Source organism: Pomacea canaliculata, linkage group LG2, assembly GCF_003073045.1.
Source record: "Pomacea canaliculata isolate SZHN2017 linkage group LG2, ASM307304v1, whole genome shotgun sequence".
Classification (NCBI taxonomy): domain Eukaryota; kingdom Metazoa; phylum Mollusca; class Gastropoda; order Architaenioglossa; family Ampullariidae; genus Pomacea; species Pomacea canaliculata.
Window position 1 is genome coordinate 42,839,929 of NC_037591.1, and position 23,345 is coordinate 42,863,273.

Below are 23,345 nucleotides of genomic sequence, written 5' to 3' on the forward strand. Positions count from 1 at the left end.
TCTCACCTTGTGGCGTGCGTGTGTGTGTGTGTGCGCCCGTGGTCCGTGTGTCTGTGTTGTCCCCCGCCCCCTCCTCACCTTGTGGCGTGCGCTGAGCCGTCAGTCTCCCCCCCGCCCCGCCAGGCGCTCGCCGCCCAATGCTCACTCTTGGCACGTGTGTCTGTTTTCAGCCCCGCGCGGCGCGGTGAGTCCTGCCCTGCCATTGGCTGCTTCGAAACCACGTGACTTAACGGCGTCGCAGCATGCGGAACTCGGTGGCTAGTAAATAGTTATGTCCACGGACTGCGAGAATGAAATAAATTGTGGATTGAGAAAGATGCAGAAAGCCTTCTCTCCAGACGGAATGCCATCTTACCAAGGATTCTACCCGCCTGAGAATGGCTTCAAGTATGAAAACGGGTACGGCGGAGGACACTACGGTACCCCAGCACCCGATTCGACACCGTTAGGACTGTATTATGGTGGAAACTGTGCAGTAGGTCTACAAAACCAAAACTCTCTCGGAGGACCTGTCGGAGTAGACGGGTGCCCGCCCCTTGGAGGGGAGTATGGCGAACCTCCCAACAACGGACACTATCCGGGTATGGGTGGGGGCCCGTGTGGACAGGGTGGTTCGCTTACCTGCCCACCCGGCTTGGGACTTCACGTTGGAATCGGAGGCAAACAGCAAACTGAAATATACCCGTGGATGAAAGAGTCGCGACAGAACAACAAGCGACAAAGTGTAGCAGGTAGGTACAGTTCAATTTTTTTTCTTTTTACATTTTATTGTGAAAAGTATTTTGATGTTTTGCTGTTTGCTTGATTTATTGTCGTTGTCATGTCATCATCAAATTCTTCTTTTTCTTTCTTTCTTCATATCCTTCTATTATTAATTATTATTTTAATTATTATTCTTGTAAGAATTAAATTTAATCGATTAAAAGTAAAGTTTGTCTTTGAGATCCAACTTTACTTTGGATGAGTGGTTTTCTTCTTTTTCCTTTTTTCTATCCTGCATTTAAAGTTTTTTGTTTTTAATCATTTATTCTGCCAACGCCAGCATCTTTTTGAGGTGAAGTCTGTCAGGAATTATGTTGTAACAGTCATTAGCTGTCGATGACATGTCTGCCAGTCGCAGTGTCACAAATGATGTTATAATCGTCATTAACACAGCTGGAGTCCCACTGGGCTGCAGTGTCGTGGGAGTTGTTGTTGCAGCCACTAAGTACAACATGTCAGCCTCCCTCGCGTGTACCCGGGGTGAGCGTGAGCTTCCCATCAGTGCCCGACCCCTCCCCCACTTTTCAACAATCATTTATTTATCGCTTAAACGAGCCCATGGGGAGCACCGCACACTTTTACAAACTAAGCTGCTTTAAATGACCGCCATTTCAATAAAATAATAAAATTTAAATAAAGTTTCTATATTTTTTGGTTCCACATTTCTTTGAGATATATTTATATATGAGACTGCAACAAATAAAATAAAATAAAATTAAGAAGCTGACATTTCTTTAATTTTTTTTATTTTGGTTGGTGGTGTTTAGGGAGGGAGTGGGGTGGTTAGGCTAGTTTAAGCCTCAAACATTTATTTTCACCGAAAGAGCTCGAACTCTTTATTAAGTTTGTCGTTTTAATCCTCAAAGCTCGCCTGGCCATTGGTCGTTGATAAATGTTTGATATGTTGAATGAGGGAACAGATAAGAGGTATCAAAAGTTATATTTTAGGAGAATAAGGGGAGTGGGGCGAGTTGTGAATACTTGTCCTGTCAGGAGGTGTGGCGTCCAGTCTTCAGTGTGCAACACACGGTACCCGAGCGAGTGTGAGTGGCATGACGGACTAGCGAGAGCCGGCGGCAACATGCGAGTGATGCTAGAAGCAGACGACGGGTGCAGGTATCTGCAACTTTCAGCACTCGGCGGGTTACAGTGGCGGCCAAATAAATCAGCCTCGGAGAACTGCCTCCGACACTGTCGTCTGCTTTTGTCCGCGCGCCGCGACACTGATATCAATCTTGCCTTGCCTCCCGTGCGGGGGCTGCTGTCACCTCCATTACGGACCGATGGGGCGACCGACGCGACAAAAGACCGTTTCGACGGAGTAAATTTGAATATTTGTGATTTAATTTGAGGGAGAGTAGGGTTGTCTGTCTCCGAGGCAACTCGGCAAGATTTATAACCAAAAACAAACCCAGGCCTCGCGCGCAACGCAGTGGAGGCAAAAGTTTGTGTGAAAACTAGAGAGAGCGACCGCCACGAAACTCATTTTAAACTGAAAATTAGGCCGGTGACTGTCAGACTGTTGCAACTATAAAGATGATAAACTTAATTAAACAGTAAGCTGGTGATGTGAAATAAATAAATGAAATAAACAATTAAAAAATGTGTTGATTTAAAGCGTATTTGACATTACATCAAAATAAAAATAGTTTTGACTAAGAAATGTTAAAGATAAGAATAATACTTAAAATAACAAAAAACAATTTTAACCTTTAAAAATACATTATTTATTTCAACAGCTGCCTTCATACCTAATATTTTGCGAAAAATAACTTGCAATGTAAAAGTGTATTTGTTTGTTTTCTATGATATATTTCTCGTGGATTATTATTATTTCTGTATCTTGCCGACATTACTTTGTGGCCGCCGAGTGGGATTGTGTGAATGATTTCTGTCACCGTGGCGATGACAGTTGTGACCATATAATATATGGTTTTATTATAATAACACTAACCGAGTCATCTCTACAGCACAGTACACTACAGCAAGTGTTAGGATACTTTATGTTTATGTGTGCAACACAGCCAAACATTAGTTACAAAGAAAAGAATGGGAGGAGAAAGCAGACAGGCAGAGAGCATCCACAATACATAGTCTAATCGCTCCTTCACATCTGACCCTCACAAAGTCTCAACCTTTCATCCTCTCCCAACTCTCCCCCACCTACCAAAAAACAAAACAAAAACAACAACAAAACAAAAAAAAGACAAAAAAAAACAACAAACAAACAACCCAAACAAACAAAAAAAGCGACACCAGTTTTTAAATGGTTTTGTGTCCAATACCACCACCCCCGCCCCTTCATGGATTGTTTTTGATAAGGACGATAGCAGCGACGAAAATAACGACAATGAAAATACAATCGCAACGACGACAAATGTGATGATGGATTAAGATGTTAAATAATAACTGAGTTAATGAACGTTTAGTCATTTTCGTCTTTATTTCTTCTTCTGCTACAATGGAAGTTAGAAAGGCAGTTCACCCTGGCGAGGAGGGACTGTGAGGGGCTGCAGGATGAAAAGAAAACAAACACCAAACAACAAACAACAAACTCTGAGCTCGCGCCCCACGAGTCAACTCGAGATTTCAAACTCATTTCACTCATTACGTCATCCGCTTCCTGTTTATTTTAAGACTGCGCACCGTTTGTTTATGTTTGTGGTTTACAGTTTCACTGTTGTTGTCAGGTGTCAGTAAGCCGCGTGCAACGGGAGCTGACGGTTTCATTTGCATAACAGGAGGATGCTAACTGCTAAGTGAGGACAGCGAGTCCCGGCGGACACTCAGGGTGTGGAGCACGTGGACGCACAAAACAGTTTTCATTGTGCGGCAGTTGAGCTGCTAACCAACAAAAAATGTTGATTGACACACGTTCGCCATCTAAATAATTTTATTTTTCTTTCTTCGGGTAAATGCGTAGATAAATCTAAAGGCTGCTACTTTTCCTATGCAGGGTCCTTGCCTGCAAAACTAGTTTTGTGCAGTTGATGCTTAAGGATAGACTTAAAAAATAATGAACAAGACATTTGTGTACATGTGCGCATGCGTGCGTGTAACAGAGAGAGAGAGAGAGCGACAGAAAGTAAGAAAGAAAGTCAGGTAGGCAGCATATAGGGATGAATCTGAGCTCTGCGCACGCGCGCGTAACCTCACCAAAAGAAAAAAAAAGAAAGAAAAGAAATCATCATCCCTTCTTTCTCATTGGCACTGACAGAGACTCATCCTTAAAATGTTCTTCACTGGCGACCACCTTTCTTGTCCGCACTCCATGAACTGCTATGATGCACGCGAAGGTGCGCGTGGCATTCTGTTCATAAGGTGCGTGAATGGGTCCTGCAGTCTCCATCCCTAGCATCCCCCAACTTCCAGTAAACGAGAGTGCAAACAGAAAGTCTCGTCCTCCCAAGTCTGTTCAGGACTCCCCCATCCTCAACCTCGCTCCCACCTTGAGCAGGTACACGAGTCCATCGTAGCTCAGTCTATGAATGTCTTGAAGTGTTCACATCGTTCACATCGCTTCCACCTGAGTCTAGAATCTGTTCATAGATGTCCGAACTCGCTGTGGGAAAGACAGCAAATTATTTGGCGACACACCTTTAATTTTGTCCGAGTGTAAACATCTCGCACACCTGCCACAGGAGCAGCCAGGCGCGAGCAGCTTTTCTCGCCACCGGCCTCCTGCCTGTGGAATGCTGCAGCCATCCATCCATCGCCAGATATGAGACTGCACTACAGACCGAGGCAGCCACAGGGAGAGAGAGAAGATGGCAGAGATGGGTTACAAGTGCCACAGCCAGAGTGTTGGGGCTAAACACGGTCTTCAACTCAGTTTAACTTCTACTCATGGTGTGCACAGGCCTTGCTTTCTGACAACATTGCATGTGTTGTTGTTGTTGTTGTTGTTGTTGTTGTTGTTGTTGTTGTTGTTGTTGTTGTTGATTTGTTTTGGTTTGGTTTGTTTTATTTTAGGCAAAGTCTTTATTCCATTTTGTACAGGTTACCTGGGAAATGTGCATGTATGAATAATTTAAACGAGGACCTGTTATGGTCTGAAACTGTATAAACTTTCATAATTAAATTAGAACGAAGTTGTGTGTCAATATTTCTTACTTCGCTCTTCTTGTTATTTTTTATTTAATTATTTGTTGACAAGCTCAATATTTACGACAAGTAACTAACACAAACAAACAATCAATGCGGCGACTGACGAAACAGTCACAAGCAAGGTTTTAAATATCACACTACATTATATTATATTCAGACATCACATTTACATCAAGAGATTATATTGATATATGTATATATTGATTACCACAAATAATCACCCATCGATTACCACAAATTGTACACCTTCATCCCCACATATAATGAACATAGACAAACATTGAAACAAGGAAAAACATTCAAAACTCAGAAAGCACCCGAACCTAGACAGGACCACTTGCTGCGTGACGGGGACACGTTGACAGTTGGAAACATTTACCTCACAGGTGAGGAGTTCAGGTACTCTGTATTCCTGCCCCCTGGCCCCATTATCAGCAGAAGTGACTCTGATCAGCTGTTTAAAATGTCTGTAAGGGTATGTGTTTGGCCGGGGTATCACCTACCCCGCAATGAAACCTGCACCTGGGGGACTAGGGTCTGAGTTTTGTGGTCCGCACCCCGAGTGTTCTGCCTGTAGGGAGGCTCAGAGGTCTGGGCTTCTTTTTTTTCGGAATGGGGAGTGAGGTAAGCTTACACCACCGGAGGAATAATTTAAACAGATTTATAAATCATAACAGAATTATAAAACGATAATTATTCATAAAAGTTCATAAAAGTGCAATATGCAGCTAAGTATAATTTACTGCTATCCATTGTGAAAAATTTATTTAGACATTTTTATCTCTCCGTCAGTTGTCACTTGCTTCTTTTGACGACATGCTGATATCTATGTTTTATTACCTACTCAGCTGTTGCCATCGATACATTCTTCTATTGTTTTCTTTGTCCATCATCTGCTACCATCGACATCGCACTCTTGCCCTATTCCTGGACTGCCGCGAGCTCCGTCAGCTGTTATTGCCACCGCTACCATCATTTCTATTTTCCCCAACATTGCAGCTTTTTAAATACCACCACCACCACCCCCCCCCATTTTTTATTTTTTCATCTTCTTATTTTTTATTTTATTTTATTTTATTTTTTTTTGAGAGAGAGAGAGGCCGTGTTTTTGTTTAGTCTGTTATTTTCTGCAATCCCAGTTTTCGGTATCATCTCTTTACCTGTCGGCCTTTACCGTTGGTTACTATTGTTACATTTTTTTGCTGAAGATTGTTTTCTTCTATCTTGAGTGGTGCTTAAAAATGTTTTCTGTCTCTTGTTTGTAAAATAATTGCATCTTTCCACGCTCGCTCCCATGTTGCTGTTCTCATTGCATTGGGTGAGCGCACAGCCCTCCGTCAATAAATAGTTTCTACTTGTTGTCTGTATTTGTCTTTCCTTTCTTTATCCTGCCCCACTTTTCTCTTCCACTCTCACTGACTTTTTCTCGGTATCTTCTTTCTCCCTCGCTCGCCGAGAAACCTGCTGTTTGTTGTCAGAAGGCAAAACAGCTTTCCATCTCTGGCCCTCAGTTGCCAGGCAGCGCCGAGACAAACAAAACTTTCTCCTGATGGCAATCTCGTGACCAACTTTCGCGAACGACTTTTCCTATTTCTACTGACTACAGGGAGGGAGACTTGTAGCCTGCACACCAGACACAAACATGCACCTGGCATCAGATAAAGAACAATTTTCTCACCCGAGAGAGAGAAATCACTCAGCCGTTTCCAGTCTCACCTCGGTGTCTGGCTTTGAATAAGAAGAAAGAAAACTTCTCTCCGTGCATAATGAAGTTACTAAATGAAGAATCAGACAAGGCTGGATTTTTTAAAATATCAGATTTTAATTTTTTATGTTAATGAAAAAACTAGAACATTATTTGTAGCTACTATATCTGAGGTTCACTAATATATCATTCTACAGGTTTAAATGGCGGCATATGCATATCCAAAGGATAGATCGTTGTTGGTGGTGATAATAATCATTTAAAATACTTATTTAAATAATTCCTCATTGAAATGAGGTGCGAATTGAAGGTAGCAGGGATTAGAGAGCAGAAACGGTTTAGTAGACAGCTGCTGATGGTCCGTGTATTTGAAAGGAGTGAATTTCAAAGCCGTCAATCATGTTTCAATTATCGCTAATTTTAAGAAAAATACGGCGATGTTAAAAAACAAAAACAGACACAAAATCAAACAAAACAACAAATTGAAGAATCAGCCATGCACAACCCATAATGTCAGAAACATTTATACACAAGTGATCAGACTATCAATCATTTCTAGCAGACACTGGCATCATCTTGAAGCAAATATTTCATTCTTATTCACCTCTCTCTCTCTCTCTCTGAGATGAACCAGGAAAGGAGCGAAGCAGAGAAAGCATGCAAACATTGACACCTTATATCAGACAGCCCTCCTACCCTACTTGCCATTCATATTTTAGTGTAGTGACAACCCGACTACAGAATAACTTCCTTGCAAACAGGTTTGTTGTAAATTTTTCTCAGTTGTAGACAATGAAAGATGGAATTTGAAGAATGGTGGGAGCAGTTGGCTGATGACTCCATTCTTCAAGCAGGTCACTGGGGTCTGTACCGGGTTGGGCCTGAAAAAATAATTCTAAAGAGGAGAAAGAGTCCATGGATATTCATTCTGAATTTCTTTTAAAGCAGAGAGAGAGGGTGTCTCATTGGTAGTGAACCCTATGGCCGGCCATGTGGCTGGCGACCATGACTATCCTACAAGTATCATAAACTGTGCTGGTAACTGTACTGTGGGGCTGTGCACGTGACTGGAATGGCAGGCTGTACAGATGGTGGCCCCCCATTCAAGTCACGGGTGGGTAAGTTAACCAGAGAGCAGCCTGTCTGACTTACGAGGGCAAGTAGAGAAAAGGTCTTTCTGGTGAGTCTCGCTTCACGCACCGTATGAGTCTCCTAGCAACGCCGTGGAGGACGCTTCCACCCAGCGGGAGGAGGAGGAGGCAGGCCATCTGGCAACCTGTAAATCAGGGGCTAGTTAGTGGCCTCCCCTGGACTGGCGGCGTGTTTCCGCGTGCAGCACGGGGCTGAGGAGGCAACTTGTTGACAGGTAAAAGCCCGCCAACCTGCAGGGGCGGCACAGGGCTCAGACGGCCGCTTGTTGACAGGTAAAACCCCGCCAAGGCAACAGGGAGATGGGGGAGGCCCCTGCTGATCTTCCCTCGGTGACCGACAGCTGTGACCGCTTCATGACCGACGTACTGCGCACGAACGTGTGTCATGTACACTGTGTGCTTCCGGGGACAAAGTTCATCGCTTTACAGGGGCTGGAGTGAGCCTTTCCTACAAATTTAACCGTGTCCATGATGGATAAAGGATTCCACTTTACTATCAGACTTTCAGCTTCCAATTCCCTCCAGACACGTTTGATAGCAGGAATTTTATTTCTGATGGAGGAGAAGGATGGGGGACAAAGATACTCGTGAATCTGAGGATGTTGGTTGTGTATAAACTTTTCTCATATTAGTCAATACTTTGACTACATCATCACACGCAGTCTGACTTCAAGACTTGTAGAACATGATCAGAATATGTAAAAGTTTTACTTTCTTATTTTCTAATTATTCAATGGCTTGAAAGTGAAATGATGTAATGAGTGTTTCAGTTATAATCGAAGAATAAAGGATGTTCCCATTAGACATGCACGTGACCAACGGCGCCAACAACTCAAGCAAAATCTTTAAAAAACAAAAAACAACAACTCGTAATCCATGTCACCAAACAGTAACATGAGAGGATATGCAAAATATATGTGTATGTGCTAGTATTTACTTCTCAGTTTAACAAACGGTTAGACTGACGTATTTCAACCAACTACACAATGTACCTCTATATTTTTTTCTCTTCTTTTCCTTTCTTTCTTTCCTTCTTTCTCCCAGTGATCTGCCGTGAACTGATTTAAGTGTTTCGGGTCCGAGGACATTGTAACTCATTCCAAACTGTAATCATTTCACCATGACAGTTTTGTTTTGGTTAACCTCCTCGGGGGGTTAATGCTGTGGGTTTTGTCAGGCGTGAAACTCAAGTGGTGTTAAACAAGCAGCATCAGTGAAGGGAGTTCAATTGCTCACACCAGAAATAAACAGCTCCCTCCTTCCTCGTCGTGTGCGAGTTGAGACGTGCGGACCGCTTGCGAAAATGAGTCGAAATTTGAATCAATTAGAAATATTTGCTTCAGCGCTTCTATAAACGTCGTGAACGGGGGCGATAAATCTGTCAGGCTGAATCGTGGAGGGGAAGCTATCGGGGCAATAAAGCGGAGTAACTCCCTGCGATGCTTGTCTGTGTGATTGCGAGTTGCGGGCCGTTGAGAACAAACAGATTCACATGGCGAAGCTCGGAGGTGTTTCACTGGGTGCGTTTAAAACAAAAATATTTTATTGCATGCTTCCCCTTGGCTGCGCAGTTCAAACGCTGAGAACGCGAGCTGTTTGTTGTTTTCTTGTGTGTGTGTGTGTGAAAGGGAGGTTATAAACGTGTGCACACTCCTGAACGCAAGCACATCCAACCACGCATGCGTACTCAAGTCATTTACGCATGCGCACTAGAGAACATTTAGTCGGCGTGCACTCAATCGTGAATTAAATCTTGAAAATTCGGGTGCATAAAAATGTCATTCCCCACTCATCCCCCTCATCCCCAGATACTGAGGCTGGCCGAGGCGTTTGGTTGGCGGGAAAAAGAAAATACGATAAGGTATTTAAATTTCTCCTTAATTGCGCACATCATCACATACTATAATTACCACAAAAATGAAGGTGGAGGGGTGCGGAGACGAAGGGTGGGGGTCAGGGTGGGAAGGATGTGATGAACTTTAGAAACTTCGCTTGGGGTCGGGCACTTCAGGCTGACTTCTTGAAAACTTTCCCTGCAGTTCGTCAGAACCTCTTACAACTTCTGATTCTGCGCAGGAGATGATAGTTCACTTCCTGCACTGTTTTTTCTCCCAGTTACACCGTGTAAATATTTACGGGCAGAGAAGTCTTTGACTTGACGAAAGATGGCAGACGAAGGCGAGGCTCGGCGACGAGCGGGTCCTCGCACTTAGAGGTTCGCTCGCCGCACACAGCCTCGTCTGCGCCACGCACTTGCAAGTGATCCTCACTACATCGCCAGCTGTGAGTGACATGCAGATGCCCGCACCACTTCCACATCATCATCGGCAAAAACTTTGGTGGACCTTTCCCACTCCACCGCGCATGCCAAGCGTTCAAACACTAAAGTCTTTTCAAGAATCATAACATCATGACTTTCATAATTGAATATACACAAGATGTTAGGGTTGTTTGTTTGTTTTTGTTTTTTTTTTTTTTTCTTTCAAAACGACATTTATTGCAGAAAGCATACATACATTACTGTTATCCGGTGTAATTTTGCAAACAAATTAAATTATAATTATGTACACAAAATTTCCAATACATTATTTATTCTTATGTACCCTCCGCCCATCCGGTTTCTTTCCAAGCATCCATTCACCCTCCCATACCATCCACTGAAGCACCCACCCGTAGACCCAACCATCCAGCTGCACCTCCCCCTGACAGACCCCTCCCACGTGACAGCCCAGTGGCGGCCGACTAGTAATGTTTGTGTGTTTGCACGTGAAGCTCACCTCAGCCTCGCACATCGCGACGTGTGTCTGTCGTCGCTGTCGGTAACCCCGCCGCTAGGAGAGGTCATCTCCCCAGTGGGTTTTCCTCCCCAGGACGTAAACACAGGTGACCGGAGAAACACTTCCCTCCTTCCCCCTGGTGCCACCCCCCTGACTTCTCATGGTGTGGTGTTCCTGCTGTCCGCCCTCTCCTCCACTTCATATTTTCACGGTGCTTCTGTCTCACGTTTTTGCTTCCTTTTTAATGGCGCTTCGCAGCTTTGTAAAGTTTATGAATGTTTATGAGAAACACCTGGCGCCATCTCAGTGAAGAAACGTCTGCCCGTGTGGCCCAACAGCTGTGTTTTGTAGCGGGGGGACCGTGGGGAGGGGGATGTGGTGGAAGGAGAAGTTATTTTATCCTTGAAATGAAACTTTGAAAAGCTAGAGAATAAAATATTGAGGTGGACTAAAACTATATTGTGTGAGGTTGTCCCACTTTCTTCTTCAAAGGTGGTTGTGTTGCTGTTGGCAGGACCACCAGCCTTCATCTTTAGCACCCCATCCTGTCAGTGGCCGCTACAGAATACCAACTTTATCCTCGGCCGCCAAACACTAGAAAAGAACTAACACAGACAAGAGATTTTTGTTATGGTAGTCATGGTGACACTTGCCGAAGACAGGACAAACACATGTAGAAGACTGTGTCCGGTTTGTAGACACAGGCAGGCAGTTCACCAGAGTGAGACTGGCAACAGTTTATTCAAATTCTGTGTCGGTTAGGCTTGCATTGCAACAAGAGGTCTGTGGTCCCCCATCTTCTCCATCTGGGACTGAACCTTGTTTCTTGGGTGTAGGTGGTTGCGTTGCTGGTGTAGTGGTGGTGTCCGTGGTGTGTGTAGAAGTCGTTCTGTTACTCTCCAGACACACAACCCACATGTCACGTGGTGTGACGTTGCTGGTGTAGTGGTGGTGTCCATGGTGTGTGTAGAAGTCGGTCTGTTACTAACACAACCCACATGTCACGTGGTGTGACGTTGCTGGTGTAGTGGTGGTGTCCATGGTGTGTAGAAGTCTGCTACTTACTCCGTGGCCGCCAGCCACACACCCCACATGTTGCCAGCCGACCGTGGCGCTGTTTTGCACGCTGCAGGCGCGTTTCCAGATTTTCTCTCTTCGGCAGCATTTTTTTTAAAGCCGACTGCCGTATTCGTTGTGTTCGGTCGGCCTCGAAAATTGTGTAGGGACAGATACATCTCTGTAGGAAACAACCACGAACATAGTTTGAAACCATCGGATCTCTACCAAAGATAGAGAAAACTCTAGAAAGCAGGTGGACTGGAGCTGTCTAACAACTGACAGTCCACCATCGTCAGCAACTGCTTCTGCAGCTGCAAAATATTTCTTCAACATTCAGTCGCTGGTTCGCAAAATTTGACAGTCATGTGTTCTGAGAGGACTTCCATTTTACCTTTTAAAAAAAGCGGAACTTAAAAAAAAAAAAAAAAAAAAAACAAACCTGGAGTCTAATTATTACTATTAGCATTATTAACAGCACGATAATTATTTCGTCTGCACGGTGTGATGCCAAGGCAAAGAGTGATTTTAATGATCTCTACATAAATCATGTTTAATTTGTCTTCAATAATTCCTGGTCTAGCTGCCTAGTACTTGTTGACTTCTCCAAGTAACTTGTGGCTTAGCTACTCAATGATTTCTTCGCTAGCTACATATTATTTTCTAGGTAACTATACAACATTTCTTGATTTTTCTGACTTATTTTTGTATTAGTTTCCATCCAAATTCCAGCACAAAAATGTCTTCTTTGGGTTCGCAATACTCTGGCTATATGGAAAAAGTATCCAGCAGTGCACTATCAAGGCAATGTAAACACAGAGGTGATTTTCTTAATGTGAAATTTAATTTCAGATCTTTCTCCAGACATCTCTCTCTCTATATATATATATATATATATCTTCAACTCGAACAGACATTACAGATTAACACTAAAAACAAGACATCTTCCAGACCTTTATTTAACAAACTGGTTTGTTATCAACTGCGACTACATATTTCTGACAGGGCGTGGTGAGAGGGGGAGGGAGGGGATGGGATGGTGGTGGTAGTGGTGATGGTGGGGTGAGGGGGAAATGGAGCGTGTCTCGAAATCAATGTTTGCCAGTAAACAGATAAACAGATGTGCGGTAAATCGTCCAACCACAAGTAAGCCCACTCACAGAGACCAAACAGTCAGCCATCGGTACACCAGCAAAGTAGGAAAATAAAACATAAATAATCGTTATTAGAGATCACACAACATAGCCAATGGTTAGAAGAGAAGAAACTAATAGTTGTTAGAGATGGAGGGGAAGTTGCACCCGACTCTGCTGATGTCCTTCTGTGTTGAGTGGAGAACCCTGAGTATGATACCCGAACTCAAGTAGGAGTGTCAGACACCAACGAACCACCCAGTCCCTAGAACTGCTCTTGTTTTTCTTTGACAACCCGATGTTGATGATGTTGATGATGGTTGATGATGGTTGATGTTGACTGTCAGTTGTGTCGCACGGAGATTTTAGTAGTCGGCGGACTGTGTCCCCCACAAGACCTCGGTACCGGGTGCCATACCTGTCAGTCTGTGGCTGTGGTCTGGTGAATGCCTACCATTCCCCTCTACTGTCTTGTGATGAACTCTGTCTGATGAAAGCGAGGCAGTCCGTTGAAATCCCTCATTTTAAACTATGTAATAATTGTGTCTTTGTATGGTGAACTATGAAACACGGTGGTCAGCGGTGTCATTTCATATTTGCATGTTTGGATGTGATCACCAGAAAATGCTCGCCTGATTTTTTCAGCCTACATCCAAAGCATTATATATAAAAGAAAAATATATATGAATTTTTTTAAAGTCATATTTTGTTTCTTTAGCTCAAAAGTGAAGGGTTATAGCGAGGAAATAGAAAATCTTCAAAGGACATGACCTCAGAAAAGTCTATAAAGTAAGAAATGTCATGCGCTAAAATAAAGTGTCTCAATCTCAGTCGGTAATATTGTTTTTGGTAAGAATTTTAACCGTATCAAAAATTAGTCTATGTTTTAAGGCCGATAACATTTTATTTTACGGCTTCTTTATAGCAGGGACTCAGTCATGAAAATATCAACTCGTGTTAAAACGGGGAAAACATGACAAAATGCATGTTCGAATATAATTTGGAAATGGTCGAGAAAAAGCAAAACATTAAATAAAACACAAAGAAGCACAGAAAAAAAAGAAGGAATCGTTAACCTTGTCACAAACTTAAATCCCAGTTTCTATTCACACAATTGTTTCAGCTTTTGTAAGCAGTGTTGCCCGGACTCAACTTTGTACACTTCGACCACAGACTGTACAAAGACAGGACAGACAGGACAGACAGGACCGTAAATAACTACAATGAAGATTGTTTGAAACGACAGCTTCGTGAGTTAGGCTGGCAAACTAATAAAATAAAATAAAATACACGAGAAAAATAGAACAAGAAGGAAGCAACAATTAGTCTCTAAGATGATCGTAATTCAAAATAAAAAAGTAAAATAAAAATAAAATTGTTACACGATATGGGATTTGAGCTCACAACCTTAGAGTTAATTTTTTAACAGTTTTATTTAAATTGTGGGTTTTTTTTAATTTTGCGGCTTTAGCGACTGAGGTAACCACCTCAAAAAGCAAAGCTGCGAATAACGACGATAGCGACGACGACTAAAGACGACAGTGTAAGGTCGATGAATGTCGATGTAGTTGCTGATGTTGTTGGGGCGAGCGATGCAGGTGCCAGACCAGTGGGTGGAACTGTGGCTGACAGTCCCGGGTGTCCACATGCACGGAGGGTGATTCATAACTCGCCGCCCGATGCTTTGTTCATCACGCACAATTGAAATTGTGACACGAGTGGTGAAGTGAACAAACGACATCTCGTCCCTGGTGGCCTGGGCGCTAACTGCTGGCGACGGCTACTACAACGACAGCAATCTTGTCATCCTACACCGCAATCACTTCTTAAATGTGATTGTAGAAAACCCACGTGTCATTTCGTTTCTAGTTATTTCGATCATTCGTTTTCTTTTTTTTTTTTTCTTTCTCTATCTCTCTTTGCGTTTTTCTTTTTTTCCCTTTCTCCTATCTTCCACTCTTTCTCATATTCGTAGTATTATAATATTCACTCACATTCCTCTTCACGATCCTTCTTCGTCGTTTGAGACGAGGTTTGCTAATTCGGAGTGCAGTCTATTTGTCCTCTTACTTCATTCACTCTTCTTACCTGAGGTACTCCAGACATTTCTCCTGTCTTGATTGGTTTGCTGGGTACTTCCACTTTGTGGTGATTTCGCACTATTGCGGGTGGGTGATGGCGGAGAGGAGACATGAGTACCTGGAGAAAAACAGTTGTCACATACAGCGTCCCGACACGAGATCTGAACCACGAGCGTCTGACTGCAATGTGACAACTAGTGTTTTGACCGCTACACTCCAGGACCCTCCCCCTGACAACCACCCGATGACTTATGGGCGTGCGGTAACTGATTTAAACATGGTTAGAAATTCTTCGGGAATGTGCAGAAATATAACTTATTTTTGAAGAAAAAAATCTTTGTTTCTGGATTTCTTCGCAAGCACGCTGACTGCAACTTTCCCTGAGTTCACTGAACTGTGTCTGTAAGTCCAGTGTGCAAACCTTTGACAGACATCTGCATCAGGCAACAGGTGGGGAGATACCCGAGATATCAGTCTTGTATTTCGCGTGTCATTCGCAACAAAAGGGTAAACATGGTTTATGAGTCGCTAAAGGGTCAAAATAAGGAAATATAAAAAAATAGCAGGTTTGGACGATTTTAGAGACACGGCTAAATGAACTTTCCAACCACGTCCTCATAAACAAAAAAAAAGAGAGAGAGAAAAAGACAGAAAGATAATAGCAAGTTATAAGAGTTGTAAAGGTGCTGTTGCCATGTAATTTATAAACTTAACTCTGAGACAAAAGGTCAGCGGCTTGGGGTCAGGAGTACAAGGTGGCAAGGACTCCTGATTTCTCATTCATCGTAATTTCTCAACTCCGTCTGCTGGCTTTTTTTTTTTTTTTTTTAATAACGTGCAACTTTTGGATACACAATGCTTGTAAGAAGTTCTTCAAAGTTAAAAGCTTTAGTCTGATGAAAGTAAAGTCTCTTGTTAATGTCCAATAATAATAATAATAATAATAATAATAATAATAATTGCTATAAACCCTAATCGGGTAACATGTCGGTGTACCTGCCTGCTTCACGCTGTATATTATGTGACACGTGTAGCCATGAACTGTATTTTGTACACAATATTCCTGTAATATTTCGGATTGTATCATATTCTCTGACACGAGTGATAAATGCAAGTTTGATGAGGAATCAGCATTTATTTAGAAAATGACAGTTTGGCACTGACAGTGGCTCCGCCTGGCACAACACTGGATACTGTCACAGGCACTGGCACTGTTCACACGTGGCCTCTCGTGTTCACACAGTTCGCCTGGCTTTCAACGGACTATCATTATCCTCCGACTTGCCTGCCATAGCACACACAATCCCCCTCTATATATGTATATATACATACACACACGTATATATAAAGCACGCGAGACACGTGACATGCACCATGCCACGCACACACACGCGCGCGCGCACACAAACATACACACAATTGACAATCTGCACGAATGGTGATTATTTTGTGTTTAAAAAGGACGATTTCTGTAATTAGAGAACATATTGCAGTGTTAGAATATAATGACCAATTGCAATGAGACAATACTCAGTGTGCATTCGCGTTCGTGTTATGTGTATGTGTATGTGTGTGTTCATACTATCTGAAACTGAGCAACATGAGGAATGTATGGCAATTTACTTTTTTATTTCATTATTACAGCGATAAAAATAACAATAACAAAGCTCACACTAAAATAAGAAACGAAACAACAACAAAAAAAAACAACAACAACAACAAAAAACCAAACCCACACACAGATCTATGACTTAGAATATAAAAACAGATAAAATATATATATATACAACCATGTGAACTCTGTTCCTCCAATCTTCCACACTTACCCGCATACAATACACAAATGAAAGTTTGATTACACGCAGCAAGCAGTCACCATCAATCTCATTAGTAAGTCAAAAGAAGTAAAGTCCACATATTTCAAAACTTTCCAGTATATTAAAACTTTTGGGATGTATATCTCTTACATTAAGCCAACAGTCTCATCATGAACTGGGTTCTTTGGCAGATTTTAGCTTTATTCACGTCTGTGGTGTGAAGATATTTCTAGTTTACTTCACATCTGGAATGTTTGGATACTTCCAGTCCATGTCTGGAATGTCTGGATATTTTCCAGTCCATGTCTGGAATGTCTGGATACGTCCAGTCCATGTCTGGAATGTCTGGATACGTCCAGTCCATGTCTGGAATGTTTGGATACGTCCAGCCATGCTTGGAATGTTTGAATATTTTCAGTCCATGTCTGGAATGTTTGGATACTTCTAGTCCATGTCTGGAATGTTTGGATATTTCCAGTCCATGTCTGGAATGTTTGGAAGTGTTGTTGTGTTTACGACATGGACTACGGTAGTGGGAGTCGCTCAACGTTTCAATTAAAGCGCCACAACTCTGTATGTAGCCTCCTGCCTCCGTTTTCTCGGGGGGAGACCTTTCCAAGCTGACAAAGGGGAGCGGCAGGAAGAAATTATCAGATAAACATATCATACCTCCCACCCCATTCCCCATTCCCCATCCCTCGCCCACTGCTCCGTCTCCGCGAGACAAAATGAGACTGGGAGGAAAATTAGGTCGAATTTTCTTCATTTTTTACCACCTGCAGTGGAGACACCATCATCAGAATATTCAGCAGTTGCTGGCCGAGCTGTGCTGCAGGTTGACTTTTCCCAAAGAATTAAAGGAGAACACGTTAGGCGAGGAATGTATGACAGATAGGTGAGGTGGCCTCCCGACACCCTCCTTCCCTTCAAACGGCAAAGGTAGACTGTGCTTCAGGGCTTTAGACTGTAGTGGATGGAGGAGGAACACGAGACAGCAGAAGTAAAGACAAGAACAAAAATTAAAGTCTTAGCACAAGTACAGCTCCTGGCATCTATGATGTAGTCATGCAGTATGATGTAGTAACGGCAGCATTCTCATTTTTCTTCGAGATACAAACAGAAAAAAGGTCAAAATGTCAAATGTATTATTAAGTCCTTGTTCAGCCTCATCACTATCACTATCACTATCACTATCACATCACTATCACTATCACTATCACTCCTCATCCTTCACTACTTTACTGCAGTCATCACTGCCACCTATCACTCCAGCATCACCATCCTGCACCTCTAGTTAGTCTAGTAGGTCTACTGTAGCTCCAGCCACTCTACACTACAGCACTACAACACTATAACACGACAACACTACTCTACGTCACTACTCTACCGCCGCTCTCTCTACCTCTGACTGCCATCAGTTCTGTCAGTGTGTCTGACCGTTTCACGAGATACCTATATGTCACATCTCTTCATTTCTTAATCTCGCTTAAAAAAATCTCTTTTTTTCCGTTTCCTTCTCCACTGATGAAACTCATGACGAATAGAAGGAAAGTGTCCTATAGGTAAGCCGCCTGGACAGTACACTAAGCAGACTCGTCCTTACAACATCTGAGATACTTTGACACTGTCTCGCGCTCTGTCTATGAAGCTACCCGATGTAAGCACTGCCATGTGTGTCTGTGTGTGTGTTTAGTCATATAGCCAGTGGACTGTCGGGTAGGCTCTGTCCACCCTATTGTCGACTAACAAACATGTTGCACTCCACCCTCAGACAAACAAGGTCTCAAGGAAGGCGAGCAACACGCAGGCAGTCAGTCTATGCACGCGCATGTTTACAGGAGACTGCCATCAGCCTCCAGACTTCTCTTGGCATACAGCTATATTGAAATTAATAATAGTTAGGGAGGTGTAAAGTATAAACATATTTGTTTGATTGGTTTCTGTGTTTGTTGATTCTCAATTACTCATGCACAACATCCACAGACACACCGCGCATGCGCACAAGCATGAAGACATCCTCCCCCTTCCCCTCACCATTCTCGTTTCCTCCTCTGTGTATGAAAAGCTGTGATGGTGTTTTGCTTGAAAGGGTCAGCGCCATTACCTGTAAGATCAATATTGCACCTGCTGGCTTATTACCTGTCACTCCAGACATGACTGCGGGCTTCCAGCCTCCAGAACTGCGGGCAAGTGGCGGTGAGTGGCCACAATGCTCTCACCAAGGCTCGACACACAGGCCGGGGGACCCCGACGTGTCTAAGCCTTCTCACTGTCTGTCTTTCTGTGTGTGTCTGTCTGCAGCCATAGTCTGTGTCTGTCACTAGAGGCCATGTGTTGTGCACACACACACACAGAAACACACATACACACACACACGTACCTCACGGGGACAGGCAATGATGCAATCATATTTGTCACCGTCAAAAGACACGCTGGACACACAGCCATCGACGACAGTTTAGTTGTATAAATTTTACTTGCTACCCTCCTCCTTTTTCACCGTCCTTGATTGTGCCACGTCAAAGCAGTGACAGGAGAAACAATTTACTTGGACGTAAATTCTGGTTCTTAAACAGCATTGTCCCACCTGTCTCGGGATTAATAACCTATTTGGGCTTTCATATCTACCCACAGGATACCTATTCTATTATACCCTGTAGATGTACCTACAGAAAACCTTTTATCACTATACCCAAGGCTACCTTTAAAGCTGTACTCGTCAGAGACCTTTTCGTTCGTTATTGTTAATGATAGTGCCGCTGTCGCTTTCACTGATGTCATTGGTTGATGATGTCGCTGATGTGGCACTGTTGCTATTGACATTGAGTTGATGTCATTGACGTTAAGGACGTTACGGTTGTTGCTATCTCTGATGTCAATAGTGTTGCTGCTGTCACTAACATTGTTGTTGTTGTTGTTGATGATGACGATGATGCTGTCGTTGCTGCTGTAACTGACGTCGGAGGGTGTGGGTGTGTTTCAGCCGAGCCCACCAAGCGAGCTCGCACGGCCTACACGTCGGCGCAGCTGGTGGAGCTGGAGAAGGAGTTCCACTTCAACCGCTACCTGTGTCGTCCACGTCGCATAGAGATGGCGGCTCTTCTGAACCTGACAGAGAGGCAGATCAAAATCTGGTTCCAGGTAAGTTCTCGGTCGCTGTGTGACAGTCACACATACACACACATAAACTTCAGAATAAACCCCATTTTCAAAGCAACATCTCAGTAAAATAACAATACAGTATGGAAAGAAATGTTGTGGTGGTCGCCGCTTTAATAAAAGATGAAGATTACGCGAGGTTTGAACTCCATGTTTGGTACTTGAAGGAAAAGACAAGACAACAGCATTGATAGTGAATGACACGGGGTTACAAACAAATTGTTTATTTATCATCGTGTCCGACATCGCCACTAACGGCCGGTTCTCACACCAGTTGATGTTCACTTGGAGGACAAACAAACTGACTCTAATGCATGGTGTAGGCGGCGCCACTTGACAAGAAAAGCCTTTTTAGTGCCGACAGTCTCCTCCACTCAACTCTTCATTATTGAATTCAGCTTCCACAGTGTCCTCCTTCCACATCTCCTGGTCCTCGGTGCCAGGAGACTGAGAGGTCAAGGCTGTGGCCAGAAGGGTGATGACCCCGGACAGTAAACATGTCAGACGACTTGCTCCGCCCTGTGTTGTGGGCGCCACTATAAACGATTATTTTGTGTTTCAGAATTTTTAAGATGAAATTACTGAGAACGTGAATGTCTATCACTCCCTCGAACATGACTACTGCCAGTCCCTTGAATTTAAAGAAATTAAAACAACTCGTGTACTCTTTTGTTTGATTGTGGAGAAGTTAGACTACAGACTGCGCGTGTTAACACTCTTCCCCAACCTTCTCCACTTTCGAAGAAATTCGTGTCACACCTGGGGAGGTCTGTGCGCCACTTGAGTGTTGAGACAACAGGTGTTCACGCTGGAAACAACATGGGTTACTTACTCACCTTCCTACTCAGATCTTGCAGTCTACATTAACAAGAAAATATTAATATTAGTTTAGTTAGCTAACATTTACATATCTATTGTTTCTTTGAGGATGAGTGAGTCTGCTATTGTTGCTGATGATGATGAAAAGAAGGATTTCGATAGAAGTCAGAAAAATCGTCTCCCACGCTTTTCACTACACGGCTACAATGATAATTAAAGACAACTAGTTAATCTTTTTCGCGTTGCTGTTTAGGTTTTCTCAAATTTTTAATACCTTCCACCAAACTCAGTTACAGAGCGCAATGGCTCTGGAATATTCTTTATTTAATACTCGTGTAATTAGTGTGAACTAATATATTTGTCCATTGACCTTGTCTACAAGATTGCTGTCTGTGTGCAGAACCGAAGGATGAAGTTCAAGAAAGAACAGAGAGCCAAGTCCTCGCTGGACAAACAAGGGGGCGGGGGGAGACCCAAGTCGGAAGGAAGCAGTTATTCCGGAAGTGACACTGAGAACTCTAGCTCCTGTCATGGCGGGGGCGGTCGCCTGGGGCCTGATGGGAGTCCTGGAGGCCCCATGGACTGTGCCGTGAGCAAGGGGGACAATCTAGGGGGCGACCCGTTCATCCACCAGACCCAGGGTAGCGGCAAGGTAGCCCACCACCCGCAGAAACCCTCCCAGCACTTGGCTCACCACCAGCCGCTACCCGACCACTGCGAACAAGGCGGCGGAGGTGGTCACGTGATGTCTCGCAGCGCACCCATTGGCCAGATGACACTTCCGCTGGGGCCGGACGGCGTGGTGAGCCCCGGTTGCCCTAGAGACAATAGTCCGGGTACCGGACTCAAGCCGTCGGGTGGCAACACCACCAACAACAACACCATGGAGTCCCGCCTGGTCACCATGGCAACATGTCGCCCATGCCCATGGCAAGTGCAGGCGGGGGTGGCCACAGCATGTCTCCTTTCGGTCAGAACAGTCACGGGTACGGACCACCACCCGGTACCCATCGCGGCCACCCGTACCCGGGATGCAGCACGAGCAACATGTTGGTGACGGGTAGCATGTACTCAGACATCAACCCTCTCGATCACCACACTGCGCATGTGCAGACGCACTGCATGCCCTCGCACCCGACCATGAACGGGCCAATCAACTGCTCCATGTCGACGGGAGGCTACTCCCAAACCTCCTACGACTACATCCCTAAGTTAACGCACTTGTAGAAAAGGTTTTATGATGAACCAACTCCTGGCACTCATCTCCGCCAGTCCACCTGTTCAGACTAACAATCTCCTAATTTTATTTCAACAATTCTTTCAATACTCACGCGTTACGATAAGTTAAGGAAATCGGACGAGGAAAAAAAAACTGTTCTCAAGGTGACTGGGTTACAGAAGCAAAACTATTTAAACAGTTGCTTAGCAACACAGTTCGTTGCTAAGGTGTGTGTGTGAGTGTGTGGCCTGACATTTCCCAGAGTGACAAACGACTTTCCTGTGATCATCAGCTGCCAATGTTACCTGAGTTGTAAGTTTATAAACTCTCGTCCTGCGTCACCGCACCCTGTATGAGAATCCACGTGACCTGGCCCCATCCTTTGCCCGTGACCCTGTAAACTAATTTAAATTTCTCCTTTATAACTTGGTAACCTCCTCGACGACCATGCTGGTTATTTTATGCCTCCTTCTTGTCCCGAGTTTTTCCTCCAGCGCATGCTGACTTGTAGAGTTGACTTCACTTCCGCTTGACACTGAGGTCACACCGAGAGACAGACTACAGTTGTATTTGTTGTTGATGCCTTTTGTTCTGTGCCAATATTTGAATGTTACAGTAGAAGTGAGAAGAAAAATGTGTTCTCTTCTAAATGTTGAAGTCATGCATGAACGGATTTCCTCTTGCTCTCTTTTATCTCTCCCTTCCCCTTTCTTGTTTGTCTCTTTTCTGCTACCTCTCCCCTCCGATTCTTGTCAATTTGTTGGTGTTCAGGAACAGTGGTCGATTCTGCTCCTTTCAAACTGTGGGTGTTGCAAGCAACCAACGCGCGGGACTGAGCAAATCTGATACGGTGTGCAGTCATGCGAGGCGAGGCGTGTGTGAGCAGTCATGCGTGTAGACAGCGAATATGAGCGAGCGAGGGAGTGAGTGAGTGAATCAGTCTTCATGTGAGGACGAACCAGTGTAGTCGACAGTTTGATTGGCGAGGAGAAAGTAGAAAATACAGCTGAGTGAGATGTTGTGGTGAGTGAGTGAGCGTGAGAGGGTGAGTGAGAGAGGAAGTAGTGGAGCAGTTTATAATTATATTGTGGTTTGTCGAATGTTCGTTTAATGGAAAAAAAGAAGTCAATGTAGACTTGCATTTCATTTTGCTTTGTTATTGTTGGTTTAGTGTACTGGGATTGCTGTCATAAACTATCAAAACTGTTTGGTCTAAGATTTTTTTTTAATTCGCCAAATGAATGTGAAAAAATGGTTTTGTGAACTAAAGGAACATGATAGTCACAGACTTCTGGTGTCCACCCTCCTTGTATTCGCTGTGAATAGAGAGAGAGAGAACAGAACATTGAAGGTGTGTCTGTGTGTTGGTGTGTGTGTGTGTGAATGTGTGTATGTGTGTGTGTGTGTTCGTCTGTGTGAATGGTGTGACCGAGGGACTACCGCTGCAGCCTGTGTGAGATGTTCACAAATTATAATGAGAAAGGCGGGACACGCAGAACATCCCAGACAAATGTTTACAATGTTTATTTACTAAGTACGGTAAACAAGGGAAGATCACT

The 23,345-nt window shown here is 43.8% G+C and overlaps 1 protein-coding gene across 2 annotated transcripts in view; it reads left to right on the forward strand.

Annotated features, from left to right (window-relative positions):
• Nucleotides 1–23,072, forward strand: part of LOC112557271 (homeobox protein Hox-A3a-like) — a 43,916-nt gene extending 20,844 nt beyond the window's left edge. The window contains exons 2-4 of one of the 2 annotated variants that reach the window (XM_025227026.1): nt 171–731; nt 19,573–19,730; nt 20,968–23,072. In XM_025227026.1, coding sequence (XP_025082811.1) covers nt 272–731; nt 19,573–19,730; nt 20,968–21,624 — 1,275 coding nt within the window. In that variant the 5' untranslated portion in view covers nt 171–271 and the 3' untranslated portion in view covers nt 21,625–23,072. Of the gene's footprint in view, nt 1–167; nt 732–19,572; nt 19,731–20,967 lie in introns of both variants that reach the window. The other variant, XM_025227027.1, reaches the window with a different exon arrangement.
• The last annotated feature ends 273 nt before the right edge of the window (nt 23,073–23,345 follow it).